The sequence below is a fragment of the Anas acuta genome, chromosome 8, assembly GCF_963932015.1.
Source record: "Anas acuta chromosome 8, bAnaAcu1.1, whole genome shotgun sequence".
NCBI classification, from domain to species: Eukaryota; Metazoa; Chordata; class Aves; order Anseriformes; family Anatidae; genus Anas; species Anas acuta.
Window position 1 is genome coordinate 29,999,519 of NC_088986.1, and position 22,895 is coordinate 30,022,413.

Consider the following 22,895-nt stretch of genomic DNA (forward strand, 5'->3'; position numbering starts at 1 on the left):
TGCTAATTACTAACAAGCTAGAGATGTGAGAAACAAAGGAAAGAAACCAAAAGCACCTTTCCCCTCCATCCGCCCTCTTCTACCTCCTCCCCCTGAGCAGCATGGAGGAATGGGGGTTATGGTCAGTCTACAGCGCATCTTCTCTGCCGCTCCTTTTCGGTTATTCTGGTCCCCTGTGCTGTGGGGTCCTTCCCACGGGATGCAGTCCTTGCTGAACTGATCTGGCGTGGGCTTCCCACAGGCAGCAGCTCTTCAAGAACTGCTCCAGATATGGGTCCGTATCACGGGGTCCATCCCTCAGGAACACACTGTTCCAATCTGGCTCCCCCATGGGCAGCAGCTCCTGCCAGGTCACCTGCTCCACCGTGGTCTCCTCCACGGGCTGCAGCGTGGGACCCTGCTCCACCGTGGTACTCCATGGGCTGCAGGGGGACATCCTGCTTCACCATGGGCCTCACCACAGGCCACAGGGGACTTCTGCTCTGGTGCCTGGAGCACCTCTCCCCCTCCTTCTTCACTGACTTTGGTGCCTGCAAGGCTGTTCCTCACTCTTCTCACTCTCCCAGCTGCTTTGTGGTGCAGCGTTTTTTGTTTGTATGTTTTTGTGTTTTGTTTTGTTTTGTTTTTCTCAGTCTTAAATATGCTCTCAAAGAAGCAGAAAACAACATCACTTACTGGCTCGGCAACATGGGGCAGCTTCTAAGTTCTTCTCACAGAAGCCACCCCAAGGCCCCCTGCTACCAAAACCTTGCCACGTAAACCCACTACAGTAGTAAAGTGAGAATAATACTTGAATTAAATTTAAAAGCCCAATCTTGCAAATTCTCACTCATAAAGTTTTTATTTGGTTACATCATTTGTAAACATAAAAACCCTCCTTCCATTTCCTTTGGCTATCTATACTATTTTGGAAAATGCATCCACTCTGGAGAATTGGGCAGTTAAGTGTAGAACATTTTATCATATAAAAAACTCCTCCAATGATAATACATGTAAGGGGCTACAAGAGGTTTTTTAGTTGTTATTATTTTTTTTTCTGGAGGGCCAGTACAGAAAGAGAATCTGTCACCAGAAGAACACACTGTTGAGAGATACTTGGTGCCTTGCTTGCCTACTAACCACATATCAGAAACCCATGTCATCTTAATGTATGGTAAATTAATTCAAAGACAAGATGAAGCCTCTATAATTTAGGTTTGGTATTTAAATTTGCAAATGTGTTCACATTATGAATGATTTATCCATGAAGCTCATTGGCAAGAGATATATATGAGAAAAGAGTTTTGTGACCATCATAGGGTTGAGGTTTATGAAGATCAGACTTATAGTTTAATTAAATAGAATAAAGTATTTTAATTTCTGTAACTTTGTTGTTTAGGTCATTGGAGTCAGTGATGGATGAGATTTAAGGACTTTACATGCAAGGTCCTAATGGATCTTACAACATTCTCTCTGCCATCTAGAACTTCACATCATCACAGTCAGAATAATGGACTTGTACAAATCATCAGCATGACCTGTAATGTTAACACCAGTAGTTCTGTGTAAGAAAACCTTCATGCATATGTAAAATCAGGATTCTGACTGAGAATAGTTGTGTTTTTATAAAACCCATAACCGTAAAAATCCTTACCCTGTTCTTAGCGAGGCAGAACTGCCACCATTATAGTAATTAAGGATGGACTGAAGATTGCATGGTGTGGTCCATTTTCTGTAGCGCTAACAGGCAAGATCAGCTAATGTGCTATATTAAGTAGTAACCTGCCTTCTGAAGTTCTCAGGGGAAATTCTGTAACAGGTTTATTTTTATGACATCTTTCTGACTGGCATTAGTATTCTTTAGATATACATACATACATGAATACCCTCACACATACATGCTTCCCAAGGACTGTTTGCACAGTTAAGAGAAGCATGTTTATCACCCTAAAGTAGTTGTATTTTCATCTTTTGCATTATTCAAATACTCTGAAAAACTGATTAAATTCTAGAATTGCAAATATTTCTTTTGTTAATGTGGGAAGTATATCATGGTTTAAAGCATTCTGAGAACCCAAATGCAGCTCTCTACCAGGCATATCTTTTCAGATCTTTATGCAAGTGACTTAGTAAAGGCTAGGCACCAAAAAAAAAAATAGGTAAGTTTGAGGAGGTGCACCTCAGTATTTCTGGCTCGCCCTTATCTGTTTGTTAAACAGGTATAGTAGTACCTCTCTCCTTCAGAGAGGTGTTTTAGATACAGTATAAAGAGTGTGCGATAACAGGATAATGTAACAATGAGGACCCTGCAAGGGCACTTGAAGACAGGTAATAATAAAAATTGCCACAGTTTCCAACATCTACAGCCAGACATTTCCGTGGTAATCTTCCCATCATTCCGTTTCTTACCATGGAGAGGTTACCTACTGTCTTCATAGCATTTTCACACTCCTCCTTAAACATGCAGGATGTATCTGCCCTAGGGATGATAGGACGTGGGATTCAACTCATTACCAATGCCAAATGCAATCAGAAGACAACTTGATGCTTTAATTTCTGAGGACTTATTCGTATAGGTATGGTTGTAGTTAAGGTTATCATGTGATCATTTAGAAAAAAAAGGTGAATAGTTGTTTTTCCTCTCGTCTATCTTCCCATTGGCAATGAGTAGTTAGGATTAAAAGCTCCATCTAGCCCAAGGCTATAATGAATATTCAGGAAAAATGATTCTGTACGGCTGCTTGGGGAAGTAAAAAGACAAGCCTTGTTACATTAAAATCTCCTGTGGCTTTGGAATAAACAAGCAATATTTGATTAAGAACAGGAAGACAGAAGACACACTGATATACAACTCATACCAAAAGAGACTTTATATGGTATTAAATTACCAAAAGATTCCTGTGGATGCAAGTCATAAATCAATAATTTCACTAAGCTTTCATTTAGATGATGTTTGTAGGAAAGGAAAGGAAGGGAAGGGAAGGGAAAGGGAAGGAAAAGAAAGATTAAGTACAGCAGACAAGTGAAGGGTGTAGTCAATGGATGTTGAAGTCCATTGAAGCATTTGTTCATTCTTCTGCACTGACACACTCAGCAAAATTATGCTACAGATTCTATAACAATTGCATTGTATCATCATTAATAACAGAAGCTACAAACCTATTATGTGTAATAGAAGATAATTTATAGCAACATGGTAGACTTTGAACTAAAAGCATTAAAATTCTGTACCAAATTAAGCAGAATAATAATTTTAGCTGGTTCATATTATTGATTTTGCAAATGTCAATGCCCATTTAGAAGTGAACTTGCTTTCTAATCACTTCAGCCTTTCTCAAAAGTTGTCTTGTGTGAACTCTACAAATTATTCTCTGTCCAAAGGTAAACTTCTAAGGACTAGTTAAATTGTCTTAGATATGATGGAAATTGGGCTAATATGAATTAGTGATCTCAAAATGAGTTGTTATTTGATGTGGATTAAAATAAGTGTACTTTAAAGTGCTAATGTGAGTTGAAGTAAGGTTTTTTATGGCAGCACTATAAGCACTACGAAGTCAGTATAATGAGTTATGTGGTGCCAACATCCTGAACATTATTATGAAGATTTCTGAGGAGAAGAATTAACATAAAGAATATACAATCCATATCTTCTAGAGGGTCTCATTTCTGCATTGGGCCTCAAGGAAATTCAAAACAGAAATGAAAGTCAAAGACACAACTACTTTCATACTGCCACTGCAATGTTCATACATATTTCATGGAAGCACATGGGCGGGGAGATCACCATTTTTATTGGAATAGCACAGCTAAGTCTCAGGATTTTACTATTCATGTAAAGCACTCTGTCTTTCTAGGGATACAGCCTGTGTTCCTTATGTTTGCATTTAATCGTTGATATAAAATGACAAAAACGGCAAGGGAACATTTCTTGTATGTTCACTAATCTTCAAAGAACCTTGGTGTCCACTGGATTGTTTTAATCTAAACTTCATTTAGGATCATCCCATTTTCATAACAATGCAGCTTTCCAAATTTTTACAATAGCCAAACAGGAGAAAATTATTCTTATATGACAGACTTAATTATCTGAGATAGTGATAAAGGTTTAGTAAATGTAAATAATTGTTGCACTACCGATTAGCCTACGCAAAGGTTATCCTTGTACTAAATCTTGTAACAGTTCATTTATGAACCAGATCACACACCATGTTCTACATGCATCAGTATTGCAAATTTTAAGATATTTTTTGAAGAGCATTACTAGGAGACAATCAAAAAAAAAAAAAAAGGAAAAAGAAAAAAACGCCAACCCACACCCTAAGAATTATATTGAAAAAAAAAAGCCATAACATGTGCCAGAATCAAAATGTTAGTACCAATGAACTGTTTTCAGTGGAAAGGATTGTTGATTACTGTCTAGGTGATACGTATTCCATAAGGGAAGTAAATGCATATAAATCATGAAAAGCCAATATTAGAAGATTTCTATTTTGCGCTCTAAGTGTGGAGGTTTTGATCTTTCGTTTACATTTTGGACATTCCAAGTTATTCTGTGAAATCAGAGGAAAATCCAGAAATGCAGAATTGCATTCTGATAGCCCTGCAACCTGACACATCCTTCTTATTCTATCAAGGCATGGTCAGCCAATACTTCAGGATTGTATTAGTTTATATGATAGCAGTTATTTTCAACATATCTTACATAGAGTGAGTCATTAAAAACAAAAAGTAATTTTAAAAATAAATGGATAAAGAAACTCTCTGTCATCCAAAATGATATTTTTCCCACTCTGGGAAGGGAACACTTTGCGATATCTTTGTCTTTCGAAAAAAGCAAATTTTCCTTTCTTCATGAACTAACCTTTCTATAATAGATTTGTGGTTACTTGATGTGTCTTAAATAAGCTAGCTAATGAGATGAGGTTTGGTCCTGATGTGTAATTTCACAAAATCACAGTACAACCACTTATAACAAAGTTTTCTATTGCCTTGATATACCTTTTGTTCATATTACTTTTAATTATGTTCTATATTTATCTGACCTATTTGAACAGGATCCAGAGCTGGTACGGAACATCTGTCGCTGGGTTAGACAAGCTGTTCAGATTCCTTTCTTTGCCAAGCTGACCCCAAATGTCACTGATATTGTTAATATTGCGATGGCTGCGCAGGAAGGTAACTGACTCCAGTGCACAAGCTGTACGGATTTACTAATTTGCTGGATGGTGGGGGACATAGGACAGTTGCGGAAATAATAAAAAATAACAACAGAAACAAATACGAATGCAGTTTATTTGATGTGGTTAAATAAGTGCAGTGATCAAAGATTTCCTAATTTTGTACATGCTAATACAGCAGTGTATAAAGAGAACCATATTAGATTAACATTAACATTAAATCATGTTTTTGTATCTTTTCTCACTCTGATTTCTATCATATTTATATGTTTACCATACCACTGTATCTTCCCCTATTCCTTTGTTTGATAGTAAAAATAATGTGTGTGTCCTGAGAAATCAGAAATACATCATTTGAGGGTGTGTGTGTGTGTGTATATATATATATATATATATATATATATATATACACATATTACTTTTCCTTAGAGCTGAAAAACAGGGTGGTTGGAAATGAATTTGAAAGTATGTGTATTAATTCATCACTTAAAAATGTGGTCATTTTATTTCTGTTGCACTATTCCATCCTCACAGTAAGAAGCAAGACTTATGGGCTGGCTGTGTCAATGCAGAGTTGGTGTCATCAGCTTGGAGGAGGTTACCCCTGTGCTGGGGCACCTCTCAGTGTTGAACAGCCACTAGAGTAGATTCTGTCCCCCACAGCTGAATGGCAGAGATCTGCCTGTCTGCTGGTCTGTGTTTCCCAGGTGCAGCTTACAGCTCTTTCAACTGATGCAGCCTGTCTTGAAGCGAGCGTAAAATTTATCAGCCCAGGACTGGTTTTAAGGACCCTTCTGCACATCCCCTTACAGTTTGTTGCTTTCTGTCTTCAGCTGCTTATTTGAATTTCTAGTTATTTCACAGTTTCACAGTTTTTCTGTTGCATTTTTTCCTCTCTTGTTCTTATATGCATTATTTAACAAAAAGTGACTGACCTTTTCTTTCACAGGTGGCGCAGATGGTGTTACAGCCACCAATACAGTGTCAGGACTGATGGGACTGAAAGCAGACGGCACACCTTGGCCAGCAGTTGGTGTAGGACTGAGGACCACATATGGTGGTGTGTCAGGTAGGTGTTGCCCTTTTTGATGCATACTACTTCCTTGGAGGCTTTCAAAACATCAGGAGGTCCTTGTAGTGGGCTAGAATATCATGTCTGCAGTCGCACCGAGTCCTTAAAGCTCACTGCTGGTCAATGCTTCTAATAGTCATGACAGATGGAACAGATTAAGTGTGAAGGCTCTTGTGTTGCCCTTTCCTTAATGGTAAAACGCTGCATCAGAATACTGTGATAGGGTCACTAGAGAGGGAAGGAAATCTCTTCTCTCATGACCCCTGCTTTTCCTCAAATTTTTCATTCTGTCACAATTGTCAGGCCTCACGTTAGACAGAGGCTAATGAAAGGGCATCGTAGGGGGAAATATCAACAATCCAAATGCAGTGTATGTTTCATAGCCCGAACTCCAGCTATCCTGCTGCCTTCTCACTGAATGCCCCTCTTCAAAGTAGACTATTTCATCCTCTTCCCACTGTGGTAAAAATAATAGATTGTGTTAGGTAAATATATGCTTATTTTTGTAGTCTATTCCTTGTGATATATAAGAATATCATATTTATACCATATTTCCAAGTTCTGCTTCACAGTTTAATTTTAAAACCAGCAGCAAAACTTTTACACTCCAGTTCAGTGCCTGTGCACACTAATGAATTAATCTATTGACCCTGTGCACTCTGTTGCTGTGACAACATGAACTTGGCCCTGCAAAGACAATACTGTGAGCTTCTTGACTTTACTGGTATGGAGATTAGTCTCCTTGGTGATAGAGGTAGCAGTAAATATACATAACAGAAGTAATAGCATCCTCCTGATTGAGTCAAACACTATTTTATCAGACCCGCCTCCCACCTCACCCCAAAATCGTAATCAAAGAAGACCAGACAGGGAAAAAAATAAAATAAAAAATGCTTTATTTTATGTGACTAGCGTTATCCTTAGAGAACCATGTAGCAAAAGATACCTTTTAAACGAACTTTAATTCAAACAAGTATATTCAGTGGAAAATTGCCTTATTGCCTTAGATAACTGCATGGAATTTGGAATTTTTTAGAGAATACTAAAAGGCAAAGAAGAGAGAATCAGAAAAAATGTTATGCCTATTGCATAATGATTATTTCACAGTGACAGTCCAATAAGATGTTATAATTTTAATATTATGCAAAATGGGAGGAAGAGGGGAACAAGAAGAGAACAGTTACAGCCCATTTCAATTTCTCTAGCCTGCCATGTTGACAGGAAAAGAATAAAGGAGGTCACAGTGGGTGCTGTGCATTAAAAATTAATAAAAGAACTATTGCAGTAGTATTTTATATAAGTAACACCATTCACATTTTCTCATTTAAGTTGCAATTTCTGAATATTTCTTCCTACCATAAGTCTGTCTAATAAAATCTATAAAATGACTGCATTATGAAAAGTGTGTCTCATGTCACAAATTTAAAACATGCATGTAGTGTAAATTACAGTAGCACCTGGATGCTCTGCACTATGGAAAGATCTACCACCATTTTCATGGTTTATAATTCTGTTATAAATGAAACCTAAGGAAAAGTTCTCCATTTCTTTTATTAATATATACGTTTGTATGCATGTGTAAGTATAGAAATGTATTTTTCTTCCTGAAGTTTTACATGTATCAAAGGAAATAGAAGATGTCATTTTGGGATGCACCATTACCTATGACGCAAATCTGGTTATTTAGAAAATATGAAAACCACTGAAAGCGCTGTCAATTTATTATGTTTTGAAAGAGTATATTGTTGCAGACAAATAAATAAAGGTTTCTTGCTGGTAATTGACATCAGTAGGTCCCAATCCCACAACACACTGCGGAAAAGAAAGCCACAGAGCCAATAAAGTCAATACATGCTGCACACACATTGCAATACTTTCTGCTTGGTGACCAGGGTGTAACAGTATACAAATTTACCCAAGCAGGAAAGCAATTTTAAATCAAGAGAGCTAGCATGCTTATGAGAAGGCAAAAAATGGGGGAGCGTTGGCCTTGTCAGATCAAGGGGTAGGCATATGTAGGCCTGAGCTCTGTCCCTGGCTGTGCTGGGCCCAGCCAGTGGCCTGCAGCCAGAAGCTTGACCTTTCCCTGTGCTGTTTTCCCTGCCTGCTGAATGGCAGGAGCACCACTTACATGCCTACAGGCTTCCCAGGGAGTGCCTCGTGCTCCTCGCACGGAAATCGCTTTTCTGTTTTCATCTACTTAAACTTTCTGTTCTGTTTTGTTCTATTGTATTTTCTGATATAGTCAATGAGTTTTTGTTGTTTTTTCAAATAATTTCTCTCAAGAGAGAATTCATTTCTACACAAGAGTCAGTTCTACTATAGAAACAATCTGTTTGGGCCATTTTCTGTGTTTTACCAAAGCACAGCTGGTTTATAATGTTCTCCAGTGCACAGATCTAGAATAGATACAGGGGACAATCAAGCTGTATGTTCCTTTCTGTATTTCTTCCAATTGCACAGATTTTCGCTCTCTTCTGGACTAGAACTGTCTCTTATTTGGCAATAACCTACAGTACAGGAGAGGGAAGTGAGGTGGGTGCCTGTCCTCACAGGACCATGACACTGCTGGTGCTGTGTGGTCTGGGCACAGGGCACAGCGGCCTCCATGTCAGGCTGGGGTCTGGAAACCCACCTAGGCTTGCAGCTGCTGGTGGCCCTGAGGATCACCCAGCTGCTGAGGAATGACTTGTATTTTTGGTGCTGGATTGAACCAGATTGGTGTTTTTACTTTGAAGAATGAAAGCAGAAGCTGCTGTGTGCAGTGCCCACTGTCAGCAGCCAGGACACATTTCCCTTGATGTCCTAGAGAGGTGTGCCTTGTGCTGCATGCCCCACCTTCCAGCCGTGGCCCCGAGGGCTGAGGGGGCCCCGTGCTGCAGTGTAGGGGCACAGAGTGTGGCAGAAAGGTGGAGGTCACCCTCCTCAGCTCCAAATGTGAAAGTCAACGTTTTGCTCCCTGACATAAGGCAGCAGGCTGCAAGCCAAAGGGCTCTGCTGAAAGCCTGGGGTGGGCTGCCAGCGGCAGGGCCTGGCTTGAGGAAAAAGCTCTGGTGGCCCCGTGTGTGCCTAGGCTGGGCAGCGCTGTTAGGCATGCTATGTGAGAAGGATGTTTGTGGAAGCTGGGCCCTTAGAGGACAGCCATTCTTCACCACATTTTTAATTCACTACACTTTAAATTCACTATGGTCACACATCTCTTCATATAGTGCAGGTTATCTTTGGCAGGTGAGTGTAGGCTCACTCCAGTGAGTTTGATGAAGGTTGCTGTCGAAGAGCAAACAATGAAAGTCTGTTAATTCCCTTGCCTAGCAGCAGCCTGACATTTTGACTTGCAGTCTTCCCAACCTACCACTGTTTAAAAATGGGCTCATACACAGCTATGAAGTAAAGTTTTTCCATGTGTGCCTTCCACTTGGCCTCTCCCCTCCTCATCTGCTGCGGGTGAAGCAGCTATATGCAGAAAGGTTGCTATTTGTCTTTCTAGCTGAGCGTGCCACTGGAAAGGGATTTGCTTTTTAATTCCTTTTAAATTACTAAGTGGCAGGTAGCTTACTATGGTTTTTCCAACATTAATAAAAACAACCAAAAAAAAAAAGTTATTAACTTAATTTTTAGCTTCTGAGATGTCTTTGAGAAAAGACTTGTTTTATTATTTTCTTTTTAAGCATCTAAAATATTTTTAAAGTCTTTCAAAGAAGGAGGGACTTAATGAGATTACTTAAAAACCCCATTTAGCTTTGAGTTGTCACAGTCAATGTTTGCTTCCCAGCCAGTGCTCAGGAAGTGACCTTCCTGTTCTGATATAATTTGATCAGCTGAAAATTGCTAAGCTGTGAGAAGCACGGCTGTTTCCTCCATCCTACCCTACTGTTTGGTGGCTGGTTTTGACAGGGAAAATTCCAGTATCCCAGGTGAGCGTTTGGCCACTGGACTGTAGAATTAGTCACTCTCCCTCCTCCACTTCCCTGCAAATATTGAATTATTAATACAAAGTGAAACAGCTCTCACAGGATACACACGAGCAGGAGCAAAGTCTGCTGACCTGCACACATGCCTGATTTGGGAGATCCACATTTAAATCCCTGGTGTGAGCCAGGGAGTCGCACCTGGGTCCCCTCGACTCCAGGTTAATCCTCTGACTATTGAACAGGATAAAATCTTCTGTGTTTTTCTTTACCTTCTACCTCTCTCCCGGTGTCAGAAAATCTTTGCAAGGAAAAAAAAATCACAGTAATTTTGACAAATCGGTGTTTTTTAAAGAAAATTCTTTTCTAATTGGCACCATAGAGCCTTGGCTGAGCCCAAGGGCTACAGTAGCCTTACTCATTTCTGTGGCCACATCACGTGAGAGGACATCGTGGTTAGAGGAGCCCAATGTTCATCCATTTTTTATAGGTTTCCAGGACCTGCCTCTTATTCAAAAGGTGGAAATGTCTCATTGAAGCCCCCTTATTTAAGGAAATAAGCCATTCTGGTGAAAGAAATACACTGCAATTAAGCTTTGGCTCTCCAAATTATGTAACTGTTTTATATGTTTGCAGAATTAGAGGCATAGTTTAATTTCTATTAAGGAGCTTTTAGAATTGACCCAGCAGCACTTCAGGTTTGAGAATATAGAATATGTCAGATTCTACCCCGAGTTCTTCTTGTACGCATGCAATACAGAGTATTTGTTTCTTAAAAAGGAGGTAATGCTGTTATTTATCCTCACAATGAATAATGTTCTCTGTCTCTGAAAGTGATGTTTTCATCCATATAAATATAAATGATTTTGCAAATGTGTATTTTGTAGGTACTAGAATAAGATGCCAGGCTTCCCAGAGTTGTTAATATACTGTCAGCAGCTACATGCTTCCCTAAGAGTTGTTTCCTATAAACATATTTTAAAATTAAAAAAAAAAAAAAAAAAGTTTGTTTCATAAGTGTCAATACTGTTCTTCCATATTCCAGATGTGTTTTATAAAACAAATCACACTGCAGCACTATAGGATACCTATTACAAGCAGAACAGAGCAGAGCTTCTGTTTGAATTTCCATGGCTTTTTGTTCTTCTTTGTCATATGTTTGTTTCATTGGTTTTGTCTGGAAGCCAGATCCTTAGGGAATTTATAAAACAATACATTGGACTTAGCAAAAAAGTTAGGTTAAAAGCAAATCTCGCTAGTGTGCGCTCACAATGTATCCTTTTAATGTTTTGTTGCTAAAATTTTACAGTATTTTATACTAATAGCTCAAGCACCTCATGCCTGTGTGCTGTTACTGTTTTGTCCAGTTGTTCTGTTCTGTAATATTTTGACATTATCTGTGTAAGTATGTGGTATAGCATATTAATATGTACATGTTTGTATGTTTTCCAGAACAAGGGAAATTCAAAAAGTTGTGTGTTCTGTCTTCACAGCTGACCACAAGAGATGTCAAAATGAATATATCTAGATAGCAGATTCAGTCATTAAATGTGGAAACGTATAATTGTTGGGAATCAGCAGAGGCAGTTCATATTAGTTCCTTTTGAAGTAAGTTAGTTAGTGGAGCTGTCTCTTTTTACACAAACAAAAAACAAACAAACAAACAAACAAACAAAAAACAGCCAGACAGCAGCAATTGTGACTTTTAAGGGAGCACTTCACAGCTGTTATTTCATTAAATTAAAATGTATACATTATATGAATATTTGACATTATTAATAGGGGTGTATATTCTAATCTGAAATGTATGAATTATATTCAGAGAGTAAAATTTGAAGTTATAATAATAAGAGCTGCCTTTTAATTTTAATTTTATGACACATTATTAAAAGAAAAATTAAAAAAGAGCATTTGTTTTCATAATCACAGTTCTCTCAGTGACTCTTCAGTGTTAATTTTGGTCAATAGAAGTGAATGAAAAGCTGCCCATCACTGGAAATAAAACAAAATGTATATATGCATATGCATTCCTGTTTAGTGTAAATATTTACTGAGAGTTAAAGACTATTTACATTAGCGTATATTTATAAAACAGTGTGGATAGGAGTAAAAAAACAAATATATGCCACAGTACAATTTTAATTTTGGTTTATTATTTCTGTTAAATGTAGCTCAGCCATTAAAAGCCCTTATTTGCATATATTATGTCAGGATTCACAAAGAGTCCTCTGTTTTCTGTGTTGTCCTTGCAGCAGTCTGATTTCTCTTAGTGTTCTGCCGTCACTGGTCTGTGCAGAAGAGATCAGAGCCCTAATAATAGATTTTTGACAGGGAGCTCGCCTGCTACCTGCCCTACACAAATCCTCACTGTTCATGTTTGCTTCATGGCAACAAAGCAGACAGAAGGAAAATGCCAAGTGCTGAGTTTGAGGTACAGCCCTGCCATAGCTTGACATTTCAGCAGAATAGCAGTTTATGAGATGCATAATTTTTCATCTGGGACTCAGCTGCCATTTTCATAGAAGCTTGCAGCTCATCGACTGACTGGAAGTAGGGCAAAGGTTTACAGCATAGATCAAGGTCTACATCCTTCCCATAGCTATTTAAAAATAAGTATTATTCTCCAGATAAGGTCAGAGACTAAGGATATTTTCTCCACTTTTAATATTTTTAGCCATTTTCTTTCCACAAAGAAAACATTTTACGCTTCTATCACAGGTGTCATTTGTAGTTGATGAAAAATGATCATAATTGATTTAATTTGCCAAAAGATTAAATGAGTCCTGAAGAAGAATGAAGTATTGGTCTTTACACACAGCTTTTGAACAAAGATGTTTTCTCCTCTTACTTTGAAAAAAGCTCATTCCAAGCTTGAGCTGAATGAAAAGTCTTTACTCTTGAAATGTAATTGGTTTGTGTTTTATTATTGTTATAGATTGCATTTAAATTTTCACTTTTGTGCACATGTACTTGGGAAACAAATGCAGTGTAGGTACATGTAAGTGAGTGTTTAATTTAGAATTACACATCTCTGTGAGCGTCAGTAACAGTTCACCATGTCACAGTCTCATATAGAACAATGGTACAGTACATTGGATTAATTAAAGAAGCCTTGCAGAGAACTGAATTCTCAGTATGTCAAGATTTCAATTTTATGTTAAATATTTTCTAAAGGCCAGACCCTTAAATCTCAGGGGTTGTACCAAGCAGTGAGCTGTGAATTTAACCATAGGCTAACTGCTAATGATAAGGAAAAGAGTCCAAGTTGAGGCAGCTGTAATACAGTCATTGGATTAGGCTATCAATCACTCAGTTCCCTGAGGAACAGGCAAAGACGACAAAACAGTGAAAAGGGAAATTAGGAAGGGAGGGCATGACTAGAATGAGATTCTTCACCAAATGTATCTGTTAGTTGGCTGAATCCCCCAAGCATCAGACAGAAATGTCCAGCATTGCTCTCAGACTAAAAGCCAAGCATTTGTTTCAAACTCCTAGAAAACCATCAAATCATCATTAACTGTTTCTAGTCTGTTTAGGGCTCTGAAATGCAACCAGGTGTATTCTGCAGTTTCAATAGCCTGTAATTTGATTAATCTTTAAACCTCTGTTGTTGAGTACTCTGGATTTGCTTTTTACATCCTGTTTCATATATAATATGTCCATTTGGAATTACTCATTTCCAAAAAGTCTTTATATATATATATATATATATATATATATATATGAAGTGATAACCATTAGGCTATTAAGACTTCCTAATGTCAGACAATGATTCAGATAAAACCAGAAATTCTATTCAGACATAATATGGTATTAAAAAAAAGACTGTGGCCTAGCTTGTCCTAGCACGGGTGAAAGAATGTATGGTTTTAATCTGCCTGCAGCTAGATAAATGGGAAATCAGTTCATATAATCATGCAGATTGACATGGTTAAGTAAAGGGTGCTTGTGTAGTTAGCGACTTAGAGACACAGTCTGATTAACAAAGAATGGAAATGAATTGATGAAGAAAGAGAAAAGCGACAGCATTTTAAAGCAGGCTGATAGTACAGGGGCCTGTATTTAAACTTGTTTGCAGTAATGTGCAGCGATGAATGTACCATATGTACACTACAACCTGGTGAGGACTGTTAATATCAACACGATTGAACCCGTTGACATTGTCCTTTGTCAGCACTGGTTGATGGTCTTTCCGTGTCTGTCAGGTCTGCGGGTGTATGTGTCTCTTTCTTTTATGATCACCTCTTTCAATTTTAAGCAAATGCTCACAAAAAAATCTCAGGATATTTTTGTGTCATATATTTAGGAGATTACTGTGTTGGAACAACAACAACAAATACATGTATATATATATTTCTATCATTAAAAACTTATTACAATTCATTTTGGAGGTCATTTAAGTAACACGTGACCGTGGGCTAGAGCACAAGAAGATAATTTTAGGTGGCAGTGTTCAAGTTGACCCGCAGGTCTGCAAAGCTTTGTTGCAGTGTTACATGGATTCAAACTTGCATACAAATTATGAGACTTTAGTGAGCTTCAGTATAGGTGACAGAAGGAAAGAGCTGAGAAATGAAATGGGTTCCAAATTTATGTGAACATACGTCGGTGTTACAGGTTCCCTGCTGTTGATTGAATGGGGCCCATAATTGTCTTTTCTGCTACTTTATACTCCCTATCCAAGTCAGCAGCAGGGTTGATATGGTTGAAAAATAAAGATTTTGCAATACGCTTAACATCAAAATATGAGCCAACAAATAAATAGAAAATGACTTCTTATTTAACATCTGTTAACATGAAGCTTCATGCTGTTCTTTCTTTTCTGTGGGACAGCTGTGCTTGCAGGACAGGCCAACTGGCTGCTGTCTTCCACCCTCAGCCTCAGGATACCACCACTGCTCTCAGGATACCCCAACTTCTGTAGCTCAGTAGCTCTGGTAACCTCAGTGTCTGAGGCATCTCTGTCAGGATATTGGGACTCCCACTCTTCTTGCTATCTATAAAACACAGCTGGTGTTTTACAGAAATGGAAGTGGCTTGAAGAGAAGGCTTCAGTTACATGAAACTGCACTAAGCAACATAGGTTGCTTAGGTTAACCCAGTTGCAGGATACTTTGACAATCAGATACAAGGGATGGAGAGGGGCGGGGGGTAAATAACTAACTAAATAAATAAATAAACTAAACCCAGGGCTTTACTTTACATCCAGCAGTGTCAAAAGGACATACTTACGCAGTTACTGCTGCTGTCCTGCTTCCATATAGGAGGAACTTTCACTGATTAGCTATGATTTGTAATGATCTTGCCATAGTGAACACATCTTTATTCACCTAAATCCTTCTAACATTCTGTATTTTTAGTATCTTCAACAATGAATAAATCCTAACACTAACTTCACTTATAAAATACAGAACACAAAATATAGCATATTTGTTTAACTGAGTAGATCCTAAGTTTGTATTTCACTGGGCATTGCTTCATCCCTTATGAGTTATTGCCAGAAGCATTTATAAAAGTGTTTCACAACTATCAGAACTCTTTTTTTTTTTTTTTTTAACCTTTCAAAAGAGTGCAACTAATATATAGTAGTCAGCTAAAGGATCTGCATTTTAATGTGCCTTTTCATGCAGGCATATCATTGTATGGAAGGAGCTACACAAATATGCTGCTCACAAACATACCGTACAAAATCTTTTAGGAAACCTGCTGTAGTCATCTGTTTTTCCAATTTATAAACAATTTGCAACATCTATGTTGCCAGGTAATTGCAAATGTCTTCCCTATTAACATGTAATGTATAACCATCTTAGCGCTAAGTCCTGTTCAGATCCCAAAGGACACTCGTAGTAAGGGATTTAGCCACCATTATTTGGTTTAAATGAGAGCTGAGTGAGAATTGCTGAGTGCAGTGCCCCACTCTTTCAGAGCGAGACGCACAAATCCACAGTGCAGCTGTGGCAGCTCTGCAGAGAGGGCGTTTTTAATGGCGTGAGGTCTGGCAGTGAGATGTGCGGTACTGTACCCGACAGCACAGAGGTAAGGCTGATGCTGTGGAGAACTTTGTTACTGGCAGCTCAAAAGAGGGAGAAAGCTGTGATTTGTTTCACCAGCAGGCCTGCCGAGGAGTACGTGGTTAACCGTGTTATGGTTGTGTCTGGCCATTTGTATGTGTTCCATGGCCCTCCTGAGTGACGTACTGATTTTCAGAAGTATGTATGATTACTCCAGTCCATTTTGGCTGGGCTGAGCTTATCTTACTCCCTGTCATTTATTGTTGTGCTTACACTGTTAATGCCATGTCAGCTGCCTGTGTATTGATTACACCAGCTTTGGCAGCATTTTCACTGATTTCTGGATATATGCCCACTTGAGAGCTGTTTAGATTTTAAAAGGGAGTACTCAGAGAAATCTTCTCATTCTAGGCCCTGATAAACTCTGTTTATCAGGAGCACTTGCAGAGAAGGTGTTGCCAGACAAGGTATTTAAGAATCAGTTGCTTTTTCTTACAAATTAAGGAGCTTCTTCAGAACTTACAGAAGATGGGGTTTGAAGAATTCAGACCTCCAAATAGGAGCTGGAAGAAATATTTAGAAAATACCTGCTACATGGTACCATCTAGGTTATTGGGCAAATTAAGAGATTGTTTACATCTTTGTTGTTCATAAATACGTATTAAAGGATCCGTCCCTGGCAGTTATCCAGAGAGGAGGAAAACCCTGCTGGAGGCAGGGAAGTCATGGCGAATCTTGTTCTGTCCTGTCAAGAGGAATTTTAGCAAGGAGCTTCCTTGCTAAATGGGCTGGCATGGAGATTTCATTCCATCTCAGGCTTGCTATTTTGCAGCTCTGAGAACACCCCCAGTTTCTAGGTAAAGGCAGATAGCACAGGGTGATAAAAGTCTTCAGAAACAAAAGAAATTAGTCACTCTTACAATCTGTTTTCCAAACTTGCACGTCTCCAACATCCATTTCTATTTCTCTCTGTTTCTCATGAATAAGATTCACTTGGCTGAGACAAAGGCTTGTCGGGCAAAAGGAGGCATGGTGGCACAAAGAGTGTCACAGGAGAAAGTGATGTTTGTATGTTTGACATGAAAATATCTTCCAATCAGTTAATGTAAAGCATCTGGTGTTGTTCTGTATTTTAATAAACCCTAATAACAACATTGCAATCCCTTAAAGTCATTTCTCATGTTCTTGTTACAGTAGGTATATGGCACACATTTTCTGGTTTAAAAAGCTGAAAACAAGTTTCAAAAATTTAATCTCAGTGTTAGGAAAAGGATCACAGCAGCTGCTATAGTATTTTGTATTTAAGCTAGTTTTTGTAAAGACTCGTGACATGCTCCCTGTGAGCTAAATATTGACAAGCATGCTCTGGCAAGCAAGATCAAGCTTGGTGAGTTAACACAGCTCCAGTCTCTGCATTGACACTGTAACCCAAGTCTGAAAACTATTATCCTACTCCATTTATTTTGGCTTTATAGGTGCCTTTATAGGTGCTGTCCACTTAAATTAGGGATCTCCACTGTATTTTTAATACTGTAACAGTGAATTCATATTTGATTTAGGACTACAATACATGCAAGATTTCTCGTACGTCTGTGTTTGATGACATCTTCAGTAACATATTGTGAATAGAACCACAAAAGACAGCATAAAACCTTCATGACTTCAAACCTCCGAAACAGAAATAAACACTGAATGAAAAATAATTTAAAAATCACATTTATCTCTTACGCTGTGCAACAGACCATGTCCTAAAACTGTGAGTCTGTGAAAGCTGTTGATCAAAAGTGAAGCTTGGACATGTATTCATTATGGGATATAATTTAGGAGATTAATTTTTATTTGTATTATGTAACTAGAAAGAAAAATCCACTTCTTTTCTAATTGTAAGTGCAGTGTGTTTATAATGCTTCTAGTTTACTTTTTGAATTTCTGAATAAAGAACTTAAGCCTATTTGGGCTTCTAGTAAATTTGGCACATGGACTAAATTGATTACCAGATGCATTGTGCAACATATGGCATTGTACAGTCTTTGTGTGCTTCATAGTATTTTCTTAAATTACCAGCATTTGTTTTGATTCCAAAAATGCACTTGTCTATGCTTTTTAGTGCTTTGGACTTAAATGCTGGCTTTTCAGTGCTGAGCAGATGTGTTAGAATTTCATGTGGAACATTTATGCTTTTGTGAGTTGTATTCTTTGAGCACTCCACACACAGTATTATTGCAGTGATAGCTCACGCAAGTGGGATCACTTAGTTTTCATACGTACATTGATTGTTTAAAATAACCTTCAGAATTCCTAGTAATTCTGTCACCAAGAAGAACAAGGAAGCAAGCCAGTTTTGCCCAAAGATATTGCTCCCAGAGTGAATGAATTTTCAGGTACATTTTATTTTAGATTAAAGAAAAAGAGGAAGGAAGGAGAACATAATTCTTTTATGGATGACAGCCCTAGTCAACAACAGCCCTGTATGCTTCTGTGAGCAGACTTATTCCTGTGCTTGAGGTTGTGTTTTGAGTGTGCATAAAAATTCACGCATGAAAATGCACAGAATAAGGTGCTGAGGACCAGGACATCAGTGTCTAATTTGCTTCTAAAAGCAGCCTGCTTTAGTTGTTTTAGAGAGGTTATCTGTAAAATAAGATCCCCCAAATTACCAACAGTTTTAGCGAAAAGGGCAATATGATGACCCGGGACAAGGGACTTGTAACCAGGAGGACTGCCAGCTGCCTAATATTTGCAGGTGAAATTTTTCACTCCTCACACACACGCATTTCCTCTCCAGGACTTCTCTTGCATTTTTGTCTTTTGAGATAAAAATGTTATACCTTTGTATAGCATTTGCATATTCTCTCCAAAAAGGCACAGCATACGTGCAAAATATTGCTGGTATATTTTTAGTAGCACCAATGTGTGTTCTAGGAGTATTTAAAATCAACAAACACACGTGGGCCCCTGGCTTTGTGTTAATTGGCCTTTACTTTGATCACTGAAGACCAGTGAATGCAGTTTAGAGTTGTGTTGCTATCGTTTTTCTTCAGTGGAAGCCAAGGGGATGAGTAAGTACATAAATTAAGTCCCTTACTCACCCTCTGAGCTGCCCTCATTGGATAACAATTAAAATGATCTGACAGAGCAACGCACTGAATTCCCTTGCATCCCCTTATGTTGCTCTGAATACATAAAATAAATGAGTGTTTAAGCCTATTAATGCTGTTATTTTTTTATTAACGCAGAAGGCAGAGTTAAGATACAGGTGTGTAATTTCATCTTGAAACCAGCACTGAGCTGTGTGGCTGATACAAAGGTAGGACTGATATAAACATGTTTTAATTACTAACCCTGGATAATATATCCAAAGCTAGTAAAGGCCTCCACAAATAAGGTTTGCACTTCCTTTATGTCACGGGTAGTTTACACAGCACAGGCATGCCATTATTTCACTTTCCATTAAGATGTTAGCTCTTCAGCTCACTGTACACTCAGCTAGAGAAGTGGCATGAAACCTCCTGTAACTGTGAAGGTTATTAAAAAGCAGAAACAGAAGAAAAGCCCTGTCTTTACAACTGTCATCCCTGCACAGCCAAGGTCTCAGCTAAAGCCAAGGTATCGACTCGCTGTGGGGGTGGAGGGTCCTTTTCTTTTACAGATAACTAAGTATTGTCATGCAAATTTCATTACAGAAATACAGGTGGATAAGGAACTAAATATTTAGAAACTTATGTACCTAGTTATAAAACTGTAATTATGAGAAAGTGTTCTTGTGTAACGAGCACTTCACATCTGTCATACAGTGTTTTAATGTCTACAGTAGTTATTAGCGGAATATTTCCATTATTACTGTTCTGTGAGCAACTGCCATTCTTGAAACTGATTGATGTTTAGGAATAAAGCACTGTTATTACATGTTGCCAACTTCTGAGGACCAATCTTATAACATACGGTGCCTTCAAAGGAGTGATGATACCTCCTTTTTCTGGAACTAATCACATCTGAAGAAAGTGAAAGAATGAAAACATTTTTTTCCTCGAGAACTTTCATTGCATTGTATTCTGCTGCAGAATGATTATAGTGTTTTATCTGCCAAAGGTGACATTGGACAAAGAAAACTTTGTAGGAAGAGAGATGTGTGAATATCGGCAACTAGCGCTGTGGAGTGGCTTGGCTTGAGGCAGTAACTTTATTTGTGTGTTGATGAAACTGTGGTCTCGGTCTTTCATTGACTGGGTGCAAAACAGTCTTCTGACAGGGTGTCCTGGTTGAAGTCTTCACTAACGTTTTGTTAGTTCAGTTTGTAGGTTTGTGCTCTGTCCAGACCAGCGCACAGATCTGCAATTTCAGGGAAGAAAATAGAAAAAAAAAATGAGAACCCCCCGTGAAGTGTTTATCTTCTTAAGGCCACGCTGTCTTGCTAGAGCCTAATCATGCTTTGTGTGTTTTTCAAAGGAGGAAAGCTGTAAAGAGACATTGCAGGCAAGTTAGCTGTAAATACTGCTTGGAGGGGACTGGTAGTTCGTGGAGTCTTTGTGCGTGTTGCTTAATTATTTAAATTTCTTCACCCTCATCCTGCCTCTGTCCCTTACTGAAACTGATCTATAAAGGAAGAACGCCCTCCGGCTCCAGCAGGAGCTACCAGGGAATATTATTTTCTAGTGCTTTCCTCACTAAATAAGGCAGAGAAAGAAAGTCATGCTAGTTTAACACTGCCATACAATGTAATGTCCAAGCTCAGCTTGTAGGAGCAGTTTCACATGTTGATCTAATCTAAACACATTAACATATAGCTCCCAATGACTATATTTGTGCTGTAGACAACTAAAATTTGGAAAGCTCCTGCTCCTAAGATCCTGCAGGTACTGTATTAAAATAAATAAGGCAAGTCTTGGGACCTGAAGAATCCTCCCAAGAAACTATTTTCAGCAGGATAAGGAGGGAACACAGCTGTTCTCTCCTAACTCATAATTTGATCACCAAATTACAGTTGCGCCTGCAAAAATCATGTCCCTTTCATCCTTCAGCATGAACAGCTCCACATTTTGTTCTTGTTCACCTGAATCCTTGTCTGCCCGGATAACTTTCAGTCAAACTCCAAAATTGCAAAGTGAAATTGTCAAAAGTCCCCATACACTTCTTCCTTTCTAAACGCTGCCCTGATAGCAGCAGCTGGCTTTCCAACCCTCTCAACAAACTCTGATATGGCTTTTTCTTTCCAAATCATGATGTAGCCCACCAGCTAACAGACACATGCAGATCCCCATGAACAGTCAAGGTAGGTAGTTTCCATTTATTGCTGGGAGAAAAAAAGTGTCAGCTAACTTCCTACTCATCCTATGGCAAGCAGATGAGTAAGGCTGTGTGCTTCAACTACCTTAGCTATAGCTATCAGATCTCCTACTCTTGGTTGTGTGAGTCTTGAGAAACGGGAAGTGTTGAAATAAATGGCTATGATACACACAGTGTTGAAATAAACATTTATTTTAACACATTGTATGTGATGAGCCATTTATTTTAACACTTTTCACTTGAAGTGTTGAAATAACAGGTTTTATCAGGGGACGTGTCATCCACTGTTTTATGTATATGTGAATATGGAAATATATCTACTGAGTATGCGTGTATATATATACTCACACAGATTATATAGATATGTAATAATAAAATGGCAGATGTGTGTGTAGACACGCTATTACACAGGGAAATACAGTGCTTTCAGCTGAACTGAAGTCATTTGTTTCACAAAAATTTTATGTTCATGCTATCTTATGAGTTTTTTTTCGTATTTTTAATATATAAATAGATACAAATAGATACATACATAAGATTGTGTATTACTAGAGGGTACCAATTGGATAAAATAGATAAACCTCAAAATGGGATAAGTCTGGTAATGAGTTATGTAAAGGCAAAAGGAAATACTTCATGTAAGCTTTCTGGTTACCTGCTTTCTTTAATTTGCTCTTCTTTCTTAAGCTCTGCTTCCCTTGCTGCAATGGACTTCCCAGACCAATGAGTATTAAACAGGATAAGGTATACTTCAGGTTTTGTAAATAACCTGCAAAGTTGCTGTGCTGCATTTTCAGTAAAGCTTTTATTTTTAAAAACACTGTGGGAGCCTCAGCGCCCTGCTCAGCAGTCAGTAGCCACTCTGCCAGTGTGTCCTTACTCAGATGTATTAAATTGCCTTCGTATGGTCAGAATTATGTATGCACTACAGTACCCACACAGACACTTGGACACACGCACGTCCTGCTTTCTGGCGCCAGGGTCATGTTGACCGTGGTAGTTGCTGTTGTTAAGGAGGTTAAAGCCAGCTCAAACAAAGGTAGCACTGCCTCTGAGGCTGACAGGGGCAATGCTGCCTTTGAACAGATCTGTAAGCTTCTGGGTAAATAGCCACAAACCCTTCTACTGGACTTGGAGTTAAACACATCTGCCTCTGCACTGGAATAAGAGGGCAGCGAGACTTCGGGTGTGCTGAAGTGAAACACTCACATCTTTCAGGGGAGAGCATTACCCAGCAGAATTTGTCAGGAACTTTTCTGTGCCCCTGCAATGGTTGCAACATTTTAGTCTGGTAACTGTGGACAGTATTTCTTAGATGGCCTATCACACTTTTATGCTGGTCTAATGCATGTGTCCTTTTCCTCGTGCTATGCTGGGAGCATACCTCATTAGCACTGCTTTTATCATTGTCATTACTATACCAACCTGGAAAACATGAATAAAGAGCAGCTGATAAGTTGCAACA

The 22,895-nt window shown here is 38.6% G+C and overlaps 1 protein-coding gene across 2 annotated transcripts in view; it reads left to right on the plus strand.

Moving 5' to 3' along the window:
• DPYD (dihydropyrimidine dehydrogenase) overlaps nt 1-22,895 on the plus strand; it is a 355,462-nt gene that overhangs the window by 261,420 nt on the left and 71,147 nt on the right. For both annotated transcript variants that reach the window (XM_068690107.1, XM_068690108.1), the window contains 2 exons: nt 5,034-5,154; nt 6,106-6,225. In XM_068690107.1, the coding sequence (XP_068546208.1) occupies nt 5,034-5,154; nt 6,106-6,225 (241 nt within the window). The remainder of the gene's footprint in view (nt 1-5,033; nt 5,155-6,105; nt 6,226-22,895) is intronic.